The sequence below is a fragment of the Trachinotus anak genome, unplaced genomic scaffold (assembly GCF_046630095.1).
Source record: "Trachinotus anak isolate AG129_WGS33_773 ecotype Australia unplaced genomic scaffold, CSIRO_AGI_Tana_v1 ptg000004l, whole genome shotgun sequence".
NCBI lineage: Eukaryota > Metazoa > Chordata > Actinopteri > Carangiformes > Carangidae > Trachinotus > Trachinotus anak.
Genome location: NW_027273855.1, coordinates 1,034,924 through 1,051,805, shown reverse-complemented (window position 1 = coordinate 1,051,805; position 16,882 = coordinate 1,034,924). Strand labels below are relative to the sequence as shown.

Genomic DNA, 16,882 nt, shown 5'->3' with positions numbered 1-16,882 from the left:
TGGACTTAAAAAACAAGTCTTTATTTGAAATGATTTTCCTGCTCATCAGCGACACACTTTGGCCACAGGCTGAGGACCAACACGAGGAAGTGAAGTCTGTCATTCCGCCAGTGTTTCACAGAGTAGCAGCAAGAGAGCCATACAGTAATTCACACACCGTTACACACATAATTAAAACCAAACTGACACAGAACATAAAACACACAATATTCACATCTTCTCCTATGCACTCCTTTATACACACCCAGGGTCCCTGAGAACTAGTGTTTCTTTGTCTTATCCCTTTTCTTCTTCTCTTGGTATTCAAGGATCTTTCTGTGAAATATTCCTGCAGGACAGAAACAGGAGCATGAATCAGTGCACTGTAAAAAAAAACACGTCCAACAAGAGCTCAAGCTACAAGAGTCAGTAACTAAATTAAATCTGAAATGGTTCTGAATGTGATTAATGGGCAATTTAAGTTGATCAGACTTGACACACAGTTAAAATAAGGGTGAGCTGATTTCATTAAATTGCTGAGTTTTCTGTGTAGACATACACTGTAAAAGCTGCAGCTGTTGAACGCAAACAAGGAGCAGCGACCTTTAGTAGCTTTAATGCTACAGTGTGTTTTGTCCCATGAGTCCAATAATATTCTCGCACAGAAGAAGTGATGACCTGATCTCATAATTATAAGATCTGTAGTTAAATTATTGTGTGTGTGTGTGTGTGTGTGTTGTCTTTACAGTGCTCACCTGACGGCTGTTGTCCAGGCTGCTGCTGCTCCACCTCCTGGATGAACAGGTCAAACATCTGTGTCTGGATGAACTTCTTGACAAAGTGTCGAGTGGTCTTGGGCTCAATGGCCTTGTAGAACCTTCTCTTTTCAAACACCCCGCACTCTCCAGAACCACCGGATTTCACATATGAGCTGTAATGGCCGACTGTTTTTACAAAGAAATGCAGGAAGGCTTCCGACACCACCCGGTTCAGCTCCTCCACCGCTGATTAAAGACAGAAAACATTTGGGATGATGGATCTATGTTTCTGCTGCTAACTGACACACCTGTGTTTGGTTTTAGTTGTAATTCACTCACTTGATGTATTTTGTCTTCTGCTTAGTGCCTCTAGTATTTCAGCTTGGAGCTTCGGGGGCACAATAGAGCTTTCATCACCAATCTGAAAAGGAAGATTTTACAATCTTATACAAACGTTTCAACTTTGACAACATGGTTGTTTCCTGTGAAGTTCAAAATCATAACTGATAATTAAAAGATTCACTACATTTTTGTTGATAAAACACCTACCGAAACAATGAAGGTCTTCTCCTTGTCCTCAGAGAGGTCGACCACCAGCAGCTGTGTTACAGACAGAAGAAGAAGGCAGAGTGAGGAGGTCACTTCAACATGATTTCAACTGAATTATCATTCAAGTACACAAAACCTGCCTTTGTACAAATTCAACCAAGTTACAGTCACTTTAAGATGTTCTGCTGTGTTCTCAGTGATAACTCACATCACTCTGGTCCGTGACCAGGTCCAGCAGGCGTTTCTGGACTCCCAGCAGGTAGGGGGTGGGTGCCATCACTACATCGATCAGGATCTCCGGAACAATGGAGATGAAGGTGTGCTGCCAGGTGAAGGGGTAAAGGAGGGCTGCCACTGCATGAATGACCTGGGACAACGTGCTGCAGAGAGACAAGAAAGCTGATTATCAACAAACTCTCCTGGTCTGATGAGCCTGTCTGTTTGATTGGAAGAAGTCAGTTCAGTTCTTCCTTATATTTGTGCTCCAGAGTTTTGGCTACAAAGTGATAATGAGGTTCATTCAATGCTGCCTCCATGTCAGTGATCTGGACACCGGTTCAGCCTGGTGCATGAAATCTGTGATAAAAACCAGGAATTAAACATGTTTCTAATGATAGAGGCCAATGAAACATTTACGGCGGTTGAGTCACATCACAATCATCACTCTACTGGAAACTATTTCTCTTCTAATGCTGCTCTTACTCACTGATTAATTCCACCTGCTTCTATTTTGCGCATTTTTTGTTTTAAGTTAAGGTACTGTCATTTATACTGAGCACTTCCTGGAGAATTTCACACTAAAAGCCAACTAGGAGAGGGAGCCCTCTTATCTGCTGGCTTTTTTGAGACTTTTAGTGTGAAACTTGCATGAAAAGTTGAGTTTCAGACCTGGAGGAAATTAGTTTACATTCAGTGGAGAAGGGAAAATGAAGAATAAAGACCTGTCTCTCATATAAGCCTTTAACGGCTGTCTGTCTCCACCACTCTGACTAGTTTCAGGTTACATCCCTGTTGATCCAAAATCATATAAAATTTTAACCACTAGTGTGAAATTTTGTCATAACTTCTGTAAATTCTTGAGCTATGGCAAAAACTGTGTTTTGTGAGGTCACACCGACAGATTACAGTTACAAACCAACCAACCAATCAGAATAAAGCTACAAATGAGCCAATCAGAACCAATCAAACTAACTGATTAATTTGCTTATCATATTTGATTGATTGATTAATTGGTTTTGTGATACATGTCCATCACAGTTTAAGTGTCTTGATTTGTCCGACCAACAGAACAAAATCCAAAGATTTAAATTTACAATCATAAAAAACAGAAAAGTTTGAGTTTCATCTTTGAGAAAAATGTGTTTGATGGTTGATGATTCAATTCAAAATCAATTATCAAAACCTTTGCCTTCTGTTGACTAATCAGGAGCCTGTGACAACAGCCTGGCAATAAAAACCTTTTGGAACCATGACGATTTCCTTTGATGCCAGCACTGATTCTTATTTATTACAAGGCAAACCAAAGATTGTTTTTCTTCAGGAAGCTCAGAGTCAGAGTTGAAAAGACTGTGCTGTTCTTATTTTATTGAATAAGCTTGAGTGTGACTCCAGGGCATCTTTTTCTATGTGAGCGGACAAGTCAGTAAGTAATACCCCAGTTCATCAGCGATGAAAACGATCCGTCTCTCCAGGACAGCTGCAGCAAACACCAGCAACACCTCGTTATCTGTCAGGCAGCCGAAAAGCGTGGCGAAATCGACGTGTTCCAGCCAGGAATCCAGTGGGCGAGTCAGACTGATGATCTAGTGGAGAGAGAGAGAGAGAGAGAGAGAGAGAGAGAGAGAGAGAGAGAGACTGTCACAAATGTGCCAACAGTGGTACCAGCAGGTCATCACTGCCTTTCAGCTCTGACTGTGAAGCCACTGCAGCCTTGTTCAGCTCTGACGGATGAGATGCAGGATAGTTTCAGTGCCGTTCATGATGTATTCTTCCACCCTCACTGCCATCATGAAAGGGACTCTACTTCATCAGGGAACCATGTCTTTGTCCTTCTTTCACCCTGAGGGCTGGTCACATTAGCAGTGTACTGTAGCACAAACAATGGCCAGAGTCAGTGAATACTTGAGATGACTGAGAGCTGTTCAAACATGGTATGTGGCCCGATGGGAGAAGTGAGGTAAAGGTTGGGTAATGCAGGACAGGTTCAGACAACTCCACACGAACACACCCACCTGGAGGATCTCATATGTCACTGGGTTGCTGTGTGTAGGTTTGTGTGTGTGAGTATTTATTGTCTTTGTTCTACTTCACAATCTTTTACAGAAACAGAGTAATGAGTAATGACTGAGTAATGACACCAGGGGAAACCTCCATGCTTATCAGCTTTGAGGAGTTCGGGAACTTCTTTCCACCTCCACAATTCTTTGGAACTAATTTTGTTTTTCTCTTGTGTCACTGAATGTAGTCATACGTCCTTGATGAAGCTTTGCTGAAATCCTGACTGGTCAGTGTTGGGACATCCCCCACATTACCGAGGAGGAAGTAATCCCACTTGCCCTCATTATTTTGGCCCGCCTGTAATCTCTGACATATGTGTATCCTGTCTCGATTAGAGAGAGCCAAAGTTTTGGGATCTGGCTTTCTTTTTACAACCTTTTTAGCACCACACTGAATGATTCTTAATACCTGTTAAGAAACAAAATAAGGTATCTGGCACAACTTCACCTCGAGGAAGGAAAAGGTCCAAAGAGGTCAAAACAAGACGAGAGCTCTTAATACCTGTTACACAGTTATACTGAGTATGATGGAAAACCAGTCGGGACAATGTGGCTCAAGAACTACTAATAATTATTTAACCCTTCTGAATGATATAATTAATAAAATCAACAAAACTTGGCCTCGCCTCCAGGAGGATGAAATGGATGGATTAATGATGAAGAGTGATTCATTCATTGTTTAATTGTTAAATCTTCACCTTCCTTTAATAACCTCCTGCCTGGAGTTCACTTCACTGGCCTATAATCACACTTACAGTCCGCAATCACACACAAAACATTTTATAACATCACTGCCACAAGCAAGCAAAAGAAACATTTAAGACTTCTGCCAAATTTAATTTGGTTAAATTTCAAACTTAATATCTTCTGAGGCATTTTTTGAGAAAAGTGAATTCAGTGCTTTTTAAGATTTTTAAAGACTGTAATATGATGAAAGCAAAAAACAGGACCAGCAGGACAAGAAACCTGAGCAGCAAGACAATCAAACAAGGCAACACTTTTATCAGATTATCTAAAAACACTTTACTTGGAGGTAGAGCTGAAAGTGCACAAGAATTTAATACTTAAAAATGTAATAATTCAATACAGTACAGCCCAATATTTGGGATTCATATTGTTGTATTTTATATTTACGGAGTTATCTATAATAGTAATTGTATTTTTCTATTTTATGTTTCAGGTAGAAGTGATGCTGTTCAAAGTTTTATTGTCACATGCCAAGGTACAAAGTAAACAAAGCAGTGAAATGAGGGTCGGACTCGGCAGCAGGGCAGAGTGGGCAAAACTGCAAATACTTTTTTTTTTGGTTGATATTATGAAAAATATTGCATATGGTGAGAAACATCACCATATTCATGATTGAATATCAGCCCAAACCAAGCACACAGTGGTGACAAGTCAAAGTTTAAGCAGGAGTCGGGTCTATAACCTGTGATGGATGTTTGCAACAGACAGTTTGAGTGACCTGGGGGTGTGTTTCCAACCGCTCTGCTCTTTAGACAAATAACTTAGTGAGATCAGTGTTACTGTAGTTGATAGAAATGATGATGGAGATTAAAAAAATATAGATATAATAAAACGTAGTTTTCCTTGGAATAATATGAATGGCCTTCATTTGAACGAGTTAAATGCCAAACAGAAATGAAGTGTACCTTTAAATATCACTGGGCTAACTGATGAAACTACTGTAAACTGAGCTAATCTGAATTTTTAAAGTTAAACTCCATCAGATCATGATACACTGCCACCAAGACAAGAAGAGAATTTACTCTGTGGATCTGCATAATCTTTACTGTGACACAAAAACTTTAAGTGGACTGTTCAGAGCGTGAAGGAGGGTTTTGGTCTGACCTCAGTGCCCGACTCAGGAATGAAGCTCTTAATCTCCACAGTGTTTCCCGGAGCTGGGAACGGGGCCTCCCGCAGCTTCTGCATGAATGGGTAGATCATAGCCATGGAGATCTGCCGCCGCTTCTCCACCTCGTCAAATATCTGCACACACACAGGAGGACACACAGTCGTGATACAGTACCAACAAATACTGATAACCCAACTCATTCTTTATTAAATTCTAAATCTATAAAACTGTAAAAGGACTTTTTTATAAAGCACATTCTAAAGCATAGTAGATGAGGAGCAGATACAGTATCGGGCAGTACAGACTTTATTGTCAGGCTGCAGTCTGAACTTCTGTAGCTTGAAGTACGGCTTGTTGAGAGCAGGATTTTATTTATTCAGTTAACTGGTGAATTATAATGTCTGAAATTTTATTTCATCTTTAAATTCAAAACACACTGAATCTAAAATACCAGAATTAACCTATAAAATATTAGAGAGCAGAGAGTAAACTTCACCCAGTTACTAAAACCCCCCAGTTTCCAGAAAATTCAAGAGGATGTAACTTCCTCATTGTCCTCAGTGGCAACTACTGTAGGGCCTTTATTCAGTCATTTATTCACATGTTACCATGAGCCTGAGCTTCAGGCTGCATTTAATCAAGTGACTCACACCACTAAACAAACACACAAGCACCTGACACAGGTGTGTCTCCTGTTAGTAACCAGCAGGTAAGACGCCCTTCACACACTCATAGTTCTGTTAATATTAAGTCCCCAGAGCTTCTCTGACATGCAGCGTACTTCAATACATGAATGGTGATGATATAATTTCATAACATGCAGAACTGTACAAAAGTCTTCAGCACTTTAGATGTTCAGATTTTCATCCATCGCTCGTCTCAGATTCATCCACCAACCAACCTGACGGCTCAAACCACTGTGGCTGTCGCTAACTGCACACATGCAGAGCAGCTACACTGTGCTCACATTAATGCTTAATGCCTGCTCTGTGGTTACATCTGAACAGCACTGTATTTCAGTAAAACAAGAAGCCTCCTGTGTGGTCACAGCCAGACGCTTAAAACTAAGTGTTCATGTAGAAATAGTTTTTTTCTATAAACAAAGGAATCTGAGCAAATCTGAAGTTGCAAAAACATCAAGTAGAAACCACCAGCGTTAATTTCCTCTTTCAGACACAGAATGGGAGGGGCTGTACATGAAACCAATATGGACGTATAAATAGTGCAACCACCTCAGGGTGTTACACAATGCAACAGCCAGGTTACACCAATGGATGTATGTTTGGTTGCTCTTATGGTGCTGAGCTGCAGGTAAAACACAGGATCAGCTTCAGCTTCCAAGCACCAGATATTTTTAACAAAACACTGTTATACTTTCACCACCGGTTCACAGTTCATCTGAAAGATCCATCTGTGTCGGAGCTGCACATACAGAAAACAGAGCCACCACTTCCTGTACCTTCTTTTGTTTTTCTGACATTTCCTTCTTCATTTCTAGTATTCAGTTCCCTGCACGACAGTTTCTGTGTGGAAACACCTTTAATTTATCTCTGACAAAGTCCACATCTTATTTAGTTGACTTGAGTCTTCGGCACAGGCTGAGCTCACTGTAAAAACAGAGCTGTCAGATAAAGGCTGAAGACAGGAAAATCGCCTTCTCACTCACAGAGCACAGAGAATGTTGTCCTGGACTTAGTGCATTGTTCATCGTGCATGAAATTTGAACACACTAATGTTTCAGTTGAAGTCCTGCATGAAAGAGCTTTAACTACACTGTACAGTTTCCCTGGGGAGGGAGCAGACAGACATTGAGGGCCCTTACACCTGTTCTTAGTCCTCATGCAAAGCAGCCCATCTGAGCCCCCATGTTGGTCTTAAAATGAGGTGTGGTCAGGAGCGTCGTTGGTGCATTGTTATCTTGAGGCAGTGGAAAGTGACTGACTGACAAAAACACTGGTCTGAAGTCAGTGGTGCAGTATTTCACTGTTATTTTACAGATGCATTATCAAGAGAGTAATACGCTCCTAAAAGGTGGCCGCACAACGTGCACGCACACTGCATGTTACAGACCAGCAGTGTGTGCCGCAGGGTTTCTCATTCATCACAGACACTAAACTTGTCCACCACAGTTTCATATTGAAGCAAAAATTTATTTACACGTCTCATCATAGAATATAAAATGTGTCTAATCTTGTGATTTGTGTAGTTACTTCTCTGTAGAGCTGTGTGCAGCACATTGATTCACTCAGGACGCACAGATCTGCTGCTGTGTGTCAGGACTGGGCTCACTGCTCAGGACTGGTCTATCTGATCAGTCCCTCCATTTGAATCCCAGCTGGCCGGACTCTTTCCTGCACGTCATTCCCCTTCCCTCCGTCCCCATTTCTTGTCTCTCTACATTTGTCCTATCAAATAATAAAGGTATAAAATGGCCCAAAAAATAACTTTAAAAAATATGTGATAAACTCACCACAATTAGACAACTAGAGTCTAATTCTGTGTGAAACACCGCAACATTATGATAACAATCTGCCAAGGTGGAAGAGCTCCATTTTAAGAAACTATTAAGAGACAATTAAGGAGACTAAGTACAAACCAAGAGAATTATATTATAAATTACATAATAAAAAAGTAAATCATATATAATGTGTAAAAATCTTATATCTACTAAACCTAACTTGGTCAGTGTTGAGTCAAAAGAAGGCCTTCTCCTGGTAAATCTAACAAAAGTCTAACAAGCCACATACTGAACCTGTGAAGCACGTATCAGGAGTAAGAGCAGAACTCAGACTGTTCAGAATGACTGGACCAGAGGACAAATCTGGACAAGTTTGAAAATGTCAGACAGCTTGTCACAGTTTCACAAGTGCTGCTCTGTATTTAGAGAAGTGCAGCTGAGTAAATAAACTGACGCTCACAATGTTTCAGAGGTGCTGGGTTGACTCACCTTGGAGAAGAGGCCGAAACAAGCCAGACTGCTGATGATGCAGTACGCCTCAGGTGGGCGAGCTCCCTTCCCCCCAGGCTGCAGGTTAGAGGGTGAAAATAGAGAATATTTAATGAGCATCAGAAAATGATGACACAAAGAGACGGTTTAAGACTAAACACTGACCAGTAACCTCCTGCAGTATCCGTTTCTTCTGCTGCCGTCAATCTCCGTCAGAACAAAGGAGAAGGTCTCACTGCGAACAGAAGGACCAGGGATTAACACCGATGTAAAGTTGTGTGCTGACGCTGTTTGGCTCATAGAGCAAATTACATTGTGCTGAATTTTGAAGTGAAAAGAGCAAACATCAACAGTAATTGTGTCCTGTGCAAAAGTTCAGTCACCTTTCTATTTGTGAGGCAGTGAAAACTTCCTTCGACCTGATTTAACCCATGAGGACGTGTAACACAGGTCATTATCACTTACAGAGCTGATAAAGTTTCTGACTGATGTGGTAACAACAACCACGACCTCTGCCAAGCCAGTGGTTCTAAAAGTGGGGTTCTTGAGGGGGTTCCTAGGAATTTCTAGGAAAATTCACTTATTTTGCTCTAATCCCATCCATAAGTAACACAATGATAGTTTACTGAGTATATGTGTGTTTTTTTAAATGCTGATAAACCTGCTAATAGACACCAAGTGACCCCATTTCCACTGAGTTTGCCTTTCCTTTCGGACTGAGGACACACACAACTCGAAGATCATGCCATCACATCACTTAAAGAGCACACACACACACAGTGGAGAGAGAGTGAGATGGTGTCCACCCTGCAAACTGGTAAAACGGATCTGACATGCTTGGATCAGTGATTGTGTGTTTTTGAAACTTATTTCAGGGCTGCAGCTCACTCTTTCATCCCTGAGTGCAGTGCAGCTGTGGTGTTTCTGGTTTAACTGCACAAAAGCCCGATGTTAGCGAGTCTTACCAGGTCTTCTGACCAGTGGAAAAGGGGCTTGACAGAATGTTTGACTATTTTGCTCATGGATTTCAAACACTTTCTGAAATAAAACATCTTAAAGCAAAAATCTTTTCAGATGGGGGTCCATGAAAAAGGGGAGGCTATAAAAGATATGAAAGTGATTCCATCTTGAAATTTCCACTGTCTGAAATGTCATTAAGTGTTTAAGCTGTGGAAGTCAAGGCAAGATAAGCCAGAGTGGTTTTGGAAACAAGTGCTGTGGACGGGTGAAGGTCAAACTGAGCTCTTCAGCTACAATCACAAGATGTGTTTGGTGAAAAAATAACCAGTATTTATCAGCTGTTCAGCACGGGGGTGGAAATATTCTGCTTTACGGTTGTGTGGCAGCCAGTGGCACAGGAAACACTGCACAGAGAGAGGAAACAATAGATTCAGACGTTCTGCAGAGAAAGCGAAAGTGAAATCCAGCGTGAACAACTTCAAGAAAAACAAGTTGAACCTCCTGGAGTGGCCCACACAGTCTCCAGACCTGAGGGTCACTGAGAGTCTGTGGGGACATGTTAAACCTGCTGTGTGAGCAGGACAGACTGAAGTGATCTGCAGACAGAGGCTGAAAATCCCTCAGTTAGAAACAAAAGAAGATTCCCAAACTTGCACATGACACAAATACTGTTTACTTTTTGTTCAAATCTAAAGTTAAAGTTCACAAATTAAAAAGTAACAGAACATTAACATTTGAAGAAAGGCTTGTATTCAGCGTCTACCTGGTGCAGGGTTTGGATTTACTTCTTTTCAGTTCAAATCAGATACAGTTGATCAAACAGCCGACAGAGACACTGTACCTGTGGTATTCTGTCAGAGGAGCCCAGTTGATGCCCTCTGGGAAACAGAACAGAGTGATTGCCTTCAGCGTCTTCTCTTCCTCCTCCTTCTGATATCTCGCCATCAAATCTCTCTGAAAAGACACACAATCACCTCTGTTCTTTAAAAAAAAATCTAAACATACTTCAAAACAAGAACATCTCTTCATTTGTTTTTCCGCTGTGAGAAAAAGTGTCTGTATCTGATTTTACTCTCATTTAAACATCTTGAGCGAATTATTCAGGCTGATGAGCTGAGAGTTTAGTTATTGTTGGACTGAGTTATGGCACATGGGGGAGCAGACTATGCTTTTAAACTTTGTGTCCTGTAATGCTTACATCAGCATGCAGGCTTCTTCTCTTGTGTTTGTTGCACATTATGGAGACAAACAACATTACAACAATCAAAATTTCCACACAGAACCTTTGTAGCAACAGAAAAACCTCCTACGGGCTTGAAATGTGGTTGTTGAAGTTTCCAGTCCACTGTGAAAACCAGTCACCAGTGTGCTAACCACAGGTCACAGTCACACACTTTTACATAAAGAGACGAAACAAATAGCACCTTTAAACAGACCCTGAAAATGATCAGCCAAACAAGTTCTGTTCAGTCACTAAATACTAAATTAATAAATCCACTTCTGTTATCAATGCAGGTCAGTCAGAAATGTCTTTTTAAGTCATGTTGAAATGTTGATGCCATTTGAACTCCACTACAGTGGTACAACAGTGTGTACAGAGACAGAAAAGGTCGAGCTAGTTAAAATAATGAGCTGTGCAGGTTGTATCAGTTTATCACAGTTTTTCTCTGTGAGGTCTCAGAGCCAATCAGAAGACAGGCTCAGATCCTCTCTTCTGATTGGCTCCAGAGCTCCAGAGAGAAGCCTGAGAGAGGAGATGTAAAACTACACTGAGATGGTTTTTGGTTCTTAAAACCACAGATATATCTTCTGATGGAGATCAAAACAGTGTAAAATCCTTTAATTCTGAGAAACAACAAACTTTTGTTGTTTGTAGTGGTTTAAACCACTGCTGAAGACCATCAGCTTCAATGAACCCGTGCATCTGTGGATGTGAATATATAAAGGAGAGAGCGTGATCATTGTAACTGTCTCACTCTGCAAACAGTCCAGGTTTATTTTGTTAGGCTTCCTGTGTACAGTCCACAGGGTTACTAACCTTGGGAAACTGGTAGGTGATCTGAGGTTCATAGCTGCTGCCATCCTTGGTCTTCTTGAGGCTGACCACCACCAGATACTCAAAGAAGTACTGACCGCTGACATAGCGGTGCTGCTTGGATGAGTTGTCTGCAGCTGCTGGGTCCGCTTGCTCTGCAGGCTCCAGGTCTTTGACTTCTACACAGAAATGGAGAAATACATTGTGCTTTAGCACGATGGGTTCGCGCTGTAGTCCAGACGGAAAGGTTTAAAGGCCTCTTAAGATCTGCACTTGACCCGTGACCTATGACGGCTCATTTCACAGCAGTGCCATGCCCTCAAACACTGACTCAGTTCAGGTCTGTGGCCGACACTCACTGCTGCTGAGACAGAAAACATTGATAGCTCCAGTCAAGGTGTAGAAACCTCTCACTGATGATCGGGAGAAATGGGACGAACCAGAGCTAAATTCAAGTGTCTGAATACTTCTACTCACCTACATGTCACCTCTGTTGTGAAAAGTAGTTACTATCACTTAAGAACCATTTCCAACCTTAAACTGATTCTGTCATGGAGAAAGTAATCTACGCCTTTATCACAACTCCTTCCCAAATCTTCACTATCTTTCTTGCAGTTGGTCCAGAATGCAGCTGCAAGGATGTTGACTGGTACTAAAAAGCACAAGCACATCACCCCAGTCTTAGCCTCCCTCCAATGACTTCCTGTTCACCTCAGAATTCAATTTAAGACCCTGCTGATTACCTTTAAGGCTCTTAATGAGCAGGCTCCACCTTACATCTCAGATCGTATCCCCTGACACTCAGCTCCTTGGTCTCTCAGATCTCAAAGCTCACTCCTCCTACATGTGTTCACATATGTGTCATATGTGAAACTAAAAGGTGACAGAGCTAAAACTAAGGAACCTTTTGCCACTTTATATCAGATGTGCTCCCTCCTTCTCCATTTTTAAATCTTGGCTAAAGACACATTTTTATTTACTGGCCTTTTTAGTTCACTAGCCTCCTAGTCCATTGACACGCTCAAACTGTGTATTTGCTCCTTGTTGTTTTCTTGTTTTTGTTAGTATATTTTTGTGTCTCTAATACAATATATTTAACTGCTTTCCTTGTGTTTATGTACTTCAAACATTGTTCAACTTGCTTTTATTTATTTTCTTTGTCCTTTGTGCAGTACTTTGGTTGGCTCAGGATGTGTTTAAATGTGGTCTAGACATAAAGTTGACTTAACCCTTTAAAAACGAGTGTGTCGTCGACGACACATTTGGGCAGGCACACTTTGGATTACCATAACTCTGTCACGGTTTGAGCAATCGGAAAATTCCAACGGTTTCTGAAAGCTAAGACCTTGCGCTTTAGGCATATAGGTGTCATTACAGTAATTTCACCAGGTGGACATTCTGAGGCTCCGGTGTTAAAGGATTAACTTGACTTTTGACAATGTGATATTTCAGTTTTTCCCTTTTTTTTTTTTTTTTTTAAAAGCAAAACTTTCCAAAATGGTGTTTTGGTTTTGTCATCATGGGGCACTGGGTACTCTACCTACCCCCTCTGCTGCTTCCTGCACTCTGCTGCTCTGTTCAGGACCATTCGCCACCCTCACACCAACACCACCAGCTTCATCCTGTCTCCTTCACGGTCTGCCAGCCTGTTCATGTGTTCTCTGCTGCATTCCTCCCTTTTTGTTAAAAATAAAAGCCCAGCAGCACAGAGCTTTTTCTTAGCTGGACAGCCTAATGTCCCTGTGTGTTGTAGGCCTGCTGGTATGAACCCAACCACACTTACATACACGAAGAGTTTGTGTTGACCAGTGTTCAGTTTGAGGACTGTTAGACTTATTTTGCCTCACAAAGGGTTTGAATTTTTTCCACCTGAAAAACCTGTTTCTCTGAGGCGACTCTCTGAAGGTGGTGGTTAATACTCAGCTCAGTACAGTAACCTTAAAATATTTATTTATTTTAATTAAAGCTGTTCTTTTCCTATAAATGATAAAATAACACATATCTATTATTAATATAGAGAAGGTATTGCTGTTGTTTCATAATAGTTATTATTATATAGTACTGTTACCCTGTGCCCCACTCCTCACTTCAAATTTGGACCTCTTTGAATTTTATTTGAATATCCTGCATCATTTCAACAGGGTAGATTTATCCGTGAAAACATGAATAACAGCATCAAAAGTTTCTATATTTATTCATCATGTTTACTCATAACATTAAAATGATTAGATATGATAAAACACTGTTATTTTTATCTCGGCTCAGTGAACCCAGTGAACCCATGATCCAACCATCACTGGATCACAGTGAGACTGATGGTTCTCAGCTAAGTTCTACACTTATAGTTGTTTTTATGATTTCTGAGCAGATTCATGACAGACATCGTAAATATGATGATATCTTCAGAAAGTGTAAATCACACCAATATAAAAATGCGTGCATCATGTCTGCGTGTTCAGATTTGACGGCCACTGGGCGCTAAAGGTTTGAAACGACCTTATTTGTCTCCATGAGCTGTGTGACGCAGTCGCTGCTGCTCATTCAACTGCTGACTTTGTGTTGCTAAGCAGCCAAATCAGCAGTCAAATTACCATAACTAACTTCCTGTTGTTTTCAGAATAACTGACTTACACCTGTCCCCTTCACTTCTCTCCTTCCTCACCAAGCCCTGGAAAGGTGCGCCTCACACCTCGCCTCAAACCTCTAGATATAATAAGAAGTCATTTAACCAGCCTTGACAGCGAGGAGGAGATGTGAGGAAGGGAAACAAGGAAGTTGACAGTACCCAGTGTCTGCAGCAGTACTCAACAGTTTACAGAGAGTGTTTGAAAGGTCTGTTCAGAACAGCAGAAAATATCAGTGTTCATGTGACCTCTGATAACAACCTCATCAAATGTCCAGACACAACCTTTTCAAAAACCTGAATCATTTTTCTACGATGTCATACTCACTGTCTCTTTTGCCTTTGCGGAATGAGGACCACATGGCACTGAACCTCTTGAGGGCCCCTTGTCGTTCACCTTCATCTTCACCTGATGGGATGGCACCTGAAAAACAGAACCAGCAGCTGCTCATTACTGGAACCTTGCACATCCACGCGTATTTGCAGTATTCTGGTTGGTTAGACCTCTCTTCAGGTTGGAGCCAATGACACTCGTAAGGTCAGAATTATGTCACAAACATCCGCACTGAGAACACAAACCAAGCATGGAGGAGGTGACTGTGCTGGAGAAATGGGTGTTATGACACCTTTTTTGCAATTGGAAGATACAGTAACAGCTAAAACTTTAGAGCCATTTTCAGGCCTATAGGTGTAGAGTATAAAGGGCAGAGTTTTGATGGAGTAATCCTCTGGGACTGATTAGATATAAAATGACAAAGTTATATTTAACTATCCAGGGCAACATGAAAAGAAAAGTCTTATCTTTTCAGTCAAAAGGAAAGCGAACAATGGGGAAAAGAGTCCTCGTTGGACTCTAGTGACTTTACTTACTGTGTTTCTCAGCCCCAGAGATGAGGTTACCTTTGGGCTGCTCACCTAGACAACACAGTGAAAAGGTTGGTGAATGAACAGCTCTGAGACCCTCTCTTATCATCCCTGATTCACTGATAGGGCTTTTAAGGTATCATCGTGATACGCCACGCCACAAACAAACTCAAATATAGCTTCATAGAATGACGCTTGCTACACAAGTAAAGCTTAACTAAGAGAAATTGGAGTAAATCGGTGCATGGCGCAATGAGATCGACAGGCGTTGCAGCGTCGGCGGGAAAGAAGACGTTGGACTGGACCGTTGTGGTGAGGGAGCTGAGGGGGAAGCAAAGCTCTTGATTTACCAGTCGATCTTCGCTCCAACCCTCACTTATGGTCATGAGCTCTGGGTAGTGACCGAAAGAATGAGATCGTGGATAAAAGCGGCAGAAACTTTGTAGGGTGTCAGGGTGCAGCCTCAGAGACAGGGTCAGGAGCTCGGAGTAAAGTCACTGCTCCTTCGCATCGAAAGGAGCCAGTTGAGGTGGTTCAGGCATCTGGTCAGGATGCCTCCTGGGTGCATTCCACTGAAGGTCTTCCAGGCATGTCTAACTGGTAAGAAGCCTGAACTCTGAACCTGCTGGAGAGATCATATATCTGATCTGGCCTGGGGACACCTCAGGATCCCCCAGAAGCTGGAGAACGTTGCTGGGGAAAGGGACTTAACTTCTATCATTTCTGCTATTTGTTTTGTACGGTTGTACATCTTATTTGCTGGAAATACTGTTAAAATACCTTTTTAACAAAAGTATGTCTTGGTGTCTGTTACATTCCTTTACTTTCATTCTGTTTAAAGTTAAAATAAGAGCAAATGGAAATACTACACAGCATAACAGTATCTTACCATCGCAATGAGGCTATAGCTATGAGTTACTTATTAGCTTTATTTTAAGCAGTCAAATAGGCTAAAGCAAATGTTTGCAGAGTATCTGGGAGCACAGAGTGTGGTCTGGAATAGTGGGCAGATAACTGAAACTGACAAAGGTCTGAATTTTGAATTTTAACATAGTTATTACTGAAGCTGAAATAAACTGTGCTAAAGGTCCTTTGAGGGGCTGCTCAGTGCAGAGTGCTGTGTTTTGGTCTGACAGATTTATTGTAATGCTGATTAAGCCTGAAAACTAACTTGGCCTGAACTAGGCTCGTCTGGAATGTCAGACTCATTTAAACCCAGCTTACGTCAGTTATCCTGATCTTTCAGAAACACACCTCAAATATACAAATACCTGATAATGACTCAATGTCTCAGCTGAGCCACCAAGAACACTCAACCACCAACACAAAAGCAGAAACAAAAGTAAGCTGCAGTTGAACAGTGACAGGCGATGTCGTCCCAGAAACACATACTGCAGCTACTCCAGCACAGACTGTTGCAGACTATAAACTTATGTATTTAGATTGGTAACCACCATGTACTAGAGCAACCATCAATAACATCTCGCTGTTGTCTAACAGTCTGCTGAATCATTTGTTTACTTCAGGCTCTCAGGAAAGAATTTTCACAGTTGTGCTGCGTTCAGGTCATGTGGGATAAAACAGGGTTCTACAGGGAAATGTCTCTCTCATGTTTCTGATGGAACAATAGAATAGAAAAAATATAATAAATACTCTTCAGAACTTGCCATTAACATCAGGCCTCAGTATCTAACTATGTTAGGAAATGTTCTTTACCTTAACTTTCAGACACTTAACCTCACTTGGAAACTCAAGAGTTTAGTGATGGACTGGTTTTACAAACAAGGAAATACCATAAGTTACAACTCTTAAAATGTCACTTGAGAAAGAGACAGAATAAAGACATAGAAGAAGAAAGACACCTTGCTGGAAACTGGTCTGAGTAAAAGTGAAATTGAGCAGATGCAGTAACTCTGCATCTTGAAAGTGTTCAGTTGTCTCATGTTTGGTGCTTGAAAGTATCAAAAGTAAAAGTAAGTTGTAATTATTCAAAATTTAAAAAAAAATTCAGATGCACATTTTCTTTTACATTT

The 16,882-nt window shown here is 41.2% G+C and overlaps 1 protein-coding gene across 4 annotated transcripts in view; it reads right to left on the bottom strand.

Annotated features, from left to right (window-relative positions):
• Window positions 1-16,882, bottom strand: part of LOC139619992 (DENN domain-containing protein 2D-like) — a 31,500-nt gene continuing 14,618 nt past the window's right edge. For 2 of the 4 annotated variants that reach the window (XM_071475088.1, XM_071475090.1), the window contains 13 exons: window positions 14,856-14,900; window positions 14,314-14,409; window positions 11,366-11,541; window positions 10,169-10,281; window positions 8,533-8,602; window positions 8,368-8,445; window positions 5,414-5,554; window positions 2,940-3,088; window positions 1,495-1,666; window positions 1,287-1,337; window positions 1,077-1,158; window positions 735-983; window positions 1-328 (listed from right to left, as the gene is read on the bottom strand). In XM_071475088.1, the coding sequence (XP_071331189.1) occupies window positions 261-328; window positions 735-983; window positions 1,077-1,158; window positions 1,287-1,337; window positions 1,495-1,666; window positions 2,940-3,088; window positions 5,414-5,554; window positions 8,368-8,445; window positions 8,533-8,602; window positions 10,169-10,281; window positions 11,366-11,541; window positions 14,314-14,409; window positions 14,856-14,900 (1,490 nt within the window). In that variant the 3' untranslated portion in view covers window positions 1-260. The remainder of the gene's footprint in view (window positions 329-734; window positions 984-1,076; window positions 1,159-1,286; window positions 1,338-1,494; window positions 1,667-2,939; window positions 3,089-5,413; window positions 5,555-8,367; window positions 8,446-8,532; window positions 8,603-10,168; window positions 10,282-11,365; window positions 11,542-14,313; window positions 14,410-14,855; window positions 14,901-16,882) is intronic. The other 2 variants (XM_071475089.1, XM_071475091.1) reach the window with 1 other exon arrangement.